Below are 7,075 nucleotides of genomic sequence, written 5' to 3' on the forward strand. Positions count from 1 at the left end.
CTCCAAGCATGGTTGTTTATAGTAAAGACTAGGCTTTGATCAGTTACTTATGCTTACTAAATTGATTCCAACATCTTTGCCAGTGGGCTGTATGGATTCCCAGTGTGAGATGCACCTGCTCATTTGAAGTGGCTGAGATTGTTTTTCAATGGAATTTTCCATTATGCTCTGTACTATCTTTCCACAAAGCACAATTTGTTCACTGGGCAGTACCCCTTGTCCAACATAACATGCAGAACCATTGCTCAACACTTTTGTTTTCTTCCCATGTGCTCTACCTCCATCTATTCTCTTGTCTCAACCTCAGTTTCCTTTCACAACACTCGCAGGTAATCTCATACGTTTGTTACCTGCTGCTATGTCTACTTTGTTCCCCTCTCCCACCCCTTTGTCCCCCTCCTTTGGTATTAAAATTTGGGAAGCAGTCAAGGCTTCTAAAGGAAGACACAATGCCACACAGGCTGGGGATGAGCAGAGGGAGCAGCCCTGGCAGAAGGACCTGGGGGCTGTGGGTGAGAGCTGACCCTGCCCCAACCCAGAACCCCACGGCAGCAGGGGAGGGGAGATTCTGCCCGACTGCCCCACTCTGCTGAGCCCCCCCTGCAGGGCTGCATCCAGCCCAGGGCCCAGCACAGGAAGGACAGGGAGCTGCTGGAGCCGGTGCAGAGCAGGGACACCAAGGGGATCAGAGGGATGGAGCAGCTCTGGGAGGGGAGGAAAGGCTGAGGGAATTGGGATTGTTCAGCCTGGAGAAGAGAAGGCTTTGGGGTGACCTCATTGTGCCCATCCAGTGCCTGAGGGGAACATACAGAAAATTTGGAGAAAGACTCTTGACAAGGGCCTGGAGTGACAGGACAAGGGGCAATGTCTTCACACTGACAGAGAGAAGGTTTAGATTGGACGTGAGGAAGAAATTGTTCCCTGTGAGGGTGGTGAGGCCTTAGCACAGGTTGCCCAGAGAAGCTGTGGCTGCCCCATCCCTAGAAGTGTCCAAGACCAAGGTGAATGGGGTTCTGAGCAAACTGGGGTAGTGGAAGCTGTCCAGCAGGGGGTTGGAATGAGACGAGCTTTAAGGTTCCATTCCATTCTACAATTCTCTGACTCCCATTTTTCTAATGCACTGAAAGTAGGAGTGCTATAAATGACCCAGACCCTGTAATCCTGCATGCCCTACAATTCTTGCCTGAGTACAAGCAGATCACTACCATCACACAGTGTGTTCTGAACAGAGATGTTCAAACCCCAATAGCAGGAGCTGGACAAATCAGCACATGATAAAGGGCAAAGGAATCCACATCTCCAGCCCAAATCTAATGCTTTGTCCATTAAACAGCTGTAGCAAATCAGTGTTTTCCCTCTTTTCTTGTGTCAGACCAAACAGAAGATGCACACTTTGCTGACCAAGCTGAAGACTGGAAGGGCAGGTGAAAATCTACAACAACTCAAGTGTTGAAACATTGAACATACTTATGAGGGAACTTATTTATACCTCTGGTTAAGGTCTCCTTCCAAGTGAGACTACTTATTTGATGCTTAAACAGCAACTAGAAGAAAGAGCTTCCACAGTTGGCAGTATCAGGCTGCAGAAATAGAGCAGGTTTCAAGAACAAAAGAATAGAAGGCTATGAAAAGAACTGTGGTTCCTGAAGCTGTACTGTCTCCCATAGTTCCCAAGTTAACAAGTGTGAGGTGATGCACATGTTAAGCTGTAACAGGGAATATCCTAGGAAGATCAAATCCCTTTTCCAGCAACATATAAATCTGAATTTAAGACATCTCAAAAAAAATCCATAAAGCCCAAACTTTTCCCTCTTTTCAAGTCCATTAATTCAAAAAGCAAACAAACAACAAAAATTCACCCCACCCTAATCCAAACCATCTTGAGAAGCACTGGATGTAGTTTTTCCAGGAAAACCCAAAAACCAGGCCCCAGGACTGACTTCGAATGAAAATCTGGCCTCTCAAGCCTCCCCAGGACATGGGCAAAATAAATCAAGGACAAGCTGCCATAGGCCTAGGGCTGTACTGTAGTCTGTTCACCCTCCAATCTTTTTTTCCTTCTGCAGAATCTGATAGTACAAGAGTTCCACAACAGCAGATTAAATTTATTACTACAGATAAGCACATTTCATAAAATATTATTAAGCAATGAAATACCAGTCTCATTAAGTACTTACAGTTTTAGTATTTGTTAGAGGTAGGAACACCTTTGTCTTTTTTAATCCTCAAAACATTGTGCTGTGCTACACCTGTTGCATGCTAAAGGCATTTTTTAATTGCTCTGATTTGTCTGGGTGCATTAGCAATATATGTAACTTTCAAGTCAATGACAGTGCAGTCAATATATGGAAACAGGTGGTTTTGATCAGGAAATGAGCAGATGTTATGTGGCAACAAACAAGATCTTGTAGTAACAAGGCTGGTAACTCAAAACAATAGAAAATGAGCAAGTTTAACCCCAAGTTCATGCTTTGAACCCCACATTAGCTGCTGGTTTCGTGTTGGGGTTTTATTTCAAATATCATAAGAGATACTAGTATTTCTGTAGTCCTACAACAAAGAGCAGAAATTCACTCTGTGAGTGTGTGAAGATAAATACACCTCTGTAGAGCACCTTGGGGACAAGGGGAATCTCGCTGCTTATGATCACAGCATTCATACGGCAGCCATTGCTTACACTGAAAAGCAACCTGATGTAATAGGCTATTTTCAGTTTTCTCACTGCTGATTTTTATCCAGTCATCCAATGCTTCCTCATCACTGCCTGCTTTAGAGGCACTCACCAGCTGCCAAGAAAATACAGAATATCAGTAAAAGCAGAGAAATAGCACAAGCAAGAACAAGTGCGTCAGTGGCAACAATGGACTCAAAGGCTCTTTTGTGAATTACAAACAATAATAAATGTCAGTATCAGACACCTGCAGGTTTATTTCTTTGTAAATGTGATGCCGATGACAAGAACAATCACTCTGTAAACATCAGAGTTTACTTATCCTTTCATATGCTCTGTAAAGGGTGGTAAAGCAGCCAATCAACATTGGCAGTGCTGTTAATTAAAACATGACCATGATTGCATTCACAGCACTGCACTGTCTCCAGGGAACTCTGGCCAACTCCTATGTGTCTGGGGCTTACAAAAAACCATACCATGACTATAGTGGGATTAACTTATACAAATACTTGTAATATGTTAACAAATTCGATTGAAGTAATATGTGCGAACAGAAAGCTCGTTTTAAGTCAGAGAAACATCAGTCCACGCAGATCCGTAACAGAGCCCCTGTAGAAGCGTTTCTCACACAAAACCCGCAGCCAAGCTGTGCCAAAGCTGCCGCTCCCGACGCGCTGCAGAGCGCGGGGCAGGCCCGCGGGAGGGCCGGGCCAGCCCATCCATTCCCGGGTGTATCCAGAGGCGTTCCCGAGGCTTTTGGGCAGGGCCGCGCTGCCCCCTGGCGCTACGAGTCGGGCAGGGCCTGGCTGTGGGTGCCGCTCCGCGTCTTCAGCTGCGACTGGGCGATGTCGGCCAGGGCGCTCTGGATCTTCTCGAGCAGCACATCCCCGCGATACACGACCTCCTCCAGCCGCGCCGCCGCCTCGTGGTTCTCCTCCTCCAGCCGGTACAGGCTCGCAGCCTTCAAAGCAAAACCGAGATGATGCCCAAAGATTTTTGGTCTTTTATGTATTTTTCATATATTCGTATCTCTGGATGCTACTATCACATGGTCCTAGTATTTTTCCTACCGTTTCCCTTTAGAACTATAAGCTAACCCTTCTAATGCATACTTGGAACTCTGTTCAGTCTTATTCTTATGAAGAAGAAGCCTGACCAGGATGTTTTGTTTTCCAACCAGAATCTGAGAACACACAAGAAATGGGGCAAAGAAGCCCCTGGAACAACTCCAGTGGGGTAGAATGCAGGGAAAACTACCTAACCAACTACTCTTCTAATTGACAATACTTATTAGATATGCTAATTTGTTAAACTCATAAAATTGTAGAAATCTGATGCTGGGTGTGCCCATGACCATTGGGACACCTGGAAGCTTCCAATAAAGGCCTGCTTTTTATTTTACTATTTTAACACTCTTGCAAGAGTTTCCTCTTTTGGTATTAGGCAACAAGAAAAAGCAAGGATCTTCAACAGAACCCTAGGGTGACTTTGCTACTCAAGCTACTCAAGCTGAGGGAACAGCTGGTGCTCCCTAAAAAGAAAAAGGTTATCTTGTTTAATAGTAGACTGCAACTAATTCACAGATTAGAGCAGAATTTGTACTGTCAACTTCATTAAAAGGGAACTCACGAGGGGCAGGTAAATTGTGTTGAGTATTTGTGTAGCAGCTCCTTTTATAATTTAAGACAAGACTCAGATCTGAAACATTCACCAAGACAACTTTAGTATAAACAACTTTTTTCTATTTTCTAGTATTATCTAGCACTTCTCAACTAAACTTATAGTGCATATTTGAGAGTGTTTCAAGCATCTTCAAAAACATTTATTTGAAAACGATCAGAATATTTAATACTGCACCAAATTAAGCAACAGAAAAAAATCAAAAATAGGATCCAAGTGATGGAATCTGAGCTAATTTATCTTAAAACCATGAGACAGAAAGTATCAGGAATTTTTGTGACATGAAGTTCTTCATTAAGACAGCAAGAAACTGTTGAAGTATCACCTCTAAGGAAAGCATGTCTCTACTGGATAACCAGCTCCTCCTTCTGGAGCACCCTGCTTTGCCCACACCAGCTGCCACATTGATCAGACCCAGCTTAGTCATGGAATAAACTGGAATTTGTCTGCAGCAGGCATTCTACCTTCAGCTATTAAAAATGCACTCATAGGAAAATATGCTAGTGTTAACGAGTCCAATTAGGATGTTCAGCAATTACTGTGACTAGAAAAGTTCCCAAATTTAACCTCCTGTATTTGAAACCAAACATGATGCCACTGCCAAATCATTTCTCTTTGGCCCATTCGCTGTCAATCTTCTGTAAAACACTTTTGAATGGCTACACAGTATCAATGCAGGTTTAAAACTTCCAGGTGATCTTAAAGGTGTTCATCGGGTTTGTCAGGGTAACAGCATTCTACATCCTTTATGAATTCCGAAAAGAAAATACTTGATGTAAATCCAGCCATTAAGAGTCACAAAGAAAAAAAAAAAAAGATGGTTTTAATAGGTAAAATCTGCAAAAGAATAGGAAAAAAAATAAACCCCAAGTTTGATGGGTTCAAAGGAAGACTCCTTGTTATTAAAGTGATGGAATTATTTTGTGACAGAGCTGAAGAACTTAAAGGACACCCTGCAAACTCTTTAACCAGAAAGAAAGTGGAAGAACAAAAGACTTCTGTAGTGTTGGTTCTGTGGCTACAGAGTGAAATGCAAGAAAATATGAATTATTACACAAGGAGAAGAAAAAGAATAAAACAATGCACAAAGCATCAGTACTGTTATATTTGTTCTGTTAATATCTGAAAAAAAAAGGGCGAGCAGTTTCCAGTATAGTGGTGGCGTGATAAAATGACTTTGTTTTTTTTTACATTTTAACAGAAAACTAAATCTAAAATATTGTCACTGATTATAATCTTATTTGGAACTAGATGCAAGTTCAGTATTTCCACTAAGCCTACAAAGTACTCACAGGCTACTCTCATGAAAAAATCAGGTTTGTACTAAAATCATTTTTCAATGACGCCATGGCTTAGAGATGAAAAATGTGTTTAAAAAAAAGGAGGAAGTTTGCCTTCAGGAGCGTTCTGATACTGGAATTAGGAAAACTCCTACCTGCAAAGCTGCTGTGGATTCTTCACTGGGCAGGGAATCTATGAGAACATCGATATCCTTGGCAGTGCGAGCGATCAGAGCTGCGAACAGCTGGGCATACTCTGCACAAAACACAGCACAACTCAGGCAATCACTCAGGGAATTATTACAAACAAGCACAACTCTGCTGTCACAATGCTATGCAGAAAGTGCAGCCGACATCCATTGACGACTTAACTTCCACCACTCCACCAGCTAAGGGGGAATTATTGGCCGAGGCCGCATTTTGCATTCCCGAGCGCACCATCCCGAAGCACATTCATGCGCAAGAGACGTAGGGAGCCGGACTCACCTTCCGTGGGGTTCACGGGCTGATCCTTGTTTATGGCCGTCTGGATGTTGCTGAAGGAGGCCGGCGGGCCGCACTGCTGCAACACGCCGATGGCGTTACAGAACTGGTCCGCGAGCTGCCGGCACCAATTAACACGGCGTTAATCACCCTGCCCCACCGCTACAGCCACCCCCGGCTCACGGCGCACCCCCGCCCGCCCAGCATCCTGGCCATGTGGAGGCCATCCCCCCGGCTGGGGAGCTGCGGGCGGGGGGCCGCATCACCGCATCTTCGCACAGGCGGCACAGCCTGTGCCGTGCCCCGCGGCCCCGGGCGAGCGGAGGCAGCGGCCGCCTCACCGAGTTGACGGCGTCCTGCAGCTGTGTCAGCCGGTCCGCCATGGCCGCGCCGCCACCGCCACCGCTGCCGCCCCTGAGGCTCGGGCCCGCCGGGCGCGCGCGCCGCCTGGCGGCCGGGAGGAACGGTTGGACGGCGGGGGAGTCCGCTCGCAGCGGGAGCGGGCCGGCCTTGGGACGGCTGTCCGGGGCGGCGCTGGAGTCGCCGTCCCTCGGGGTGTTTAAGGAAAAACTGGACTTGGCACTCAGTGCCATGGTCTTCTTGGCACGGTGGTGTTCAGTCACAGGTTGAAATTGATGATCTCAGAGGTCTTTTCCAACCTAAGTGATTCTGTTACTGCCACGGCCTGGGCAGCTTTTGCAGTGGCTCTGATTCCAGCAGAAGGCTGCAGCAGCGCTCGGGTGCTCCACTCCAGCCCCGATTTGAGCAGGGAAAAGCCAGAGTGTAGCGTTCCCAACAAGCCAAATCAGAGACAGCATCCAGCCTCTTAGCCCAGGGGTTGGAGAATAAATGCCATTTTGTGCCAGTCGGTTTGTGCCCATCTTATCTCTGACAGCTGAGTACAATGCCAACCTTCTCCCAAGCGGACCTTAGAGATCATCTCTTTCCAAACCCCTGCCAT

General features: G+C 45.9%; 1 protein-coding gene across 1 annotated transcript; it reads right to left on the reverse strand.

Moving 5' to 3' along the window:
- Positions 1 to 1,810: 1,810 nt before the first annotated feature.
- On the reverse strand, positions 1,811 to 6,599 carry MED21 (mediator complex subunit 21). Its single transcript, XM_038153463.1, has 4 exons — positions 6,456 to 6,599; positions 6,118 to 6,232; positions 5,787 to 5,887; positions 1,811 to 3,632 (listed from the first exon to the last, which is right to left on the reverse strand). The coding sequence occupies exons 1-4, from the start codon at positions 6,495 to 6,497 to the stop codon at positions 3,456 to 3,458; spliced, it is 435 nt and encodes a 144-aa protein (XP_038009391.1). The 5' UTR covers positions 6,498 to 6,599; the 3' UTR covers positions 1,811 to 3,455.
- Positions 6,600 to 7,075: the final 476 nt, after the last annotated feature.

This window comes from Motacilla alba, chromosome 1A (genome assembly GCF_015832195.1).
Source record: "Motacilla alba alba isolate MOTALB_02 chromosome 1A, Motacilla_alba_V1.0_pri, whole genome shotgun sequence".
NCBI classification, from domain to species: Eukaryota; Metazoa; Chordata; class Aves; order Passeriformes; family Motacillidae; genus Motacilla; species Motacilla alba.

Excerpts from the sequence above, each read along its gene's own strand:
- MED21 (XM_038153463.1), bottom strand. The coding sequence starts at position 6,497 with ATGGCGGACCGGCTGACACAGCTGCAGGACGCCGTCAACTCG. Across the intron at positions 6,233-6,455 it reads TGCAGGACGCCGTCAACTCG|CTCGCGGACCAGTTCTGTAA; the intron begins GTGAGGCGGCCG and ends TGGTGCCGGCAG. Across the intron at positions 3,633-5,786 it reads AATCCACAGCAGCTTTGCAG|GCTGCGAGCCTGTACCGGCT; the intron begins GTAGGAGTTTTC and ends TTTGCTTTGAAG.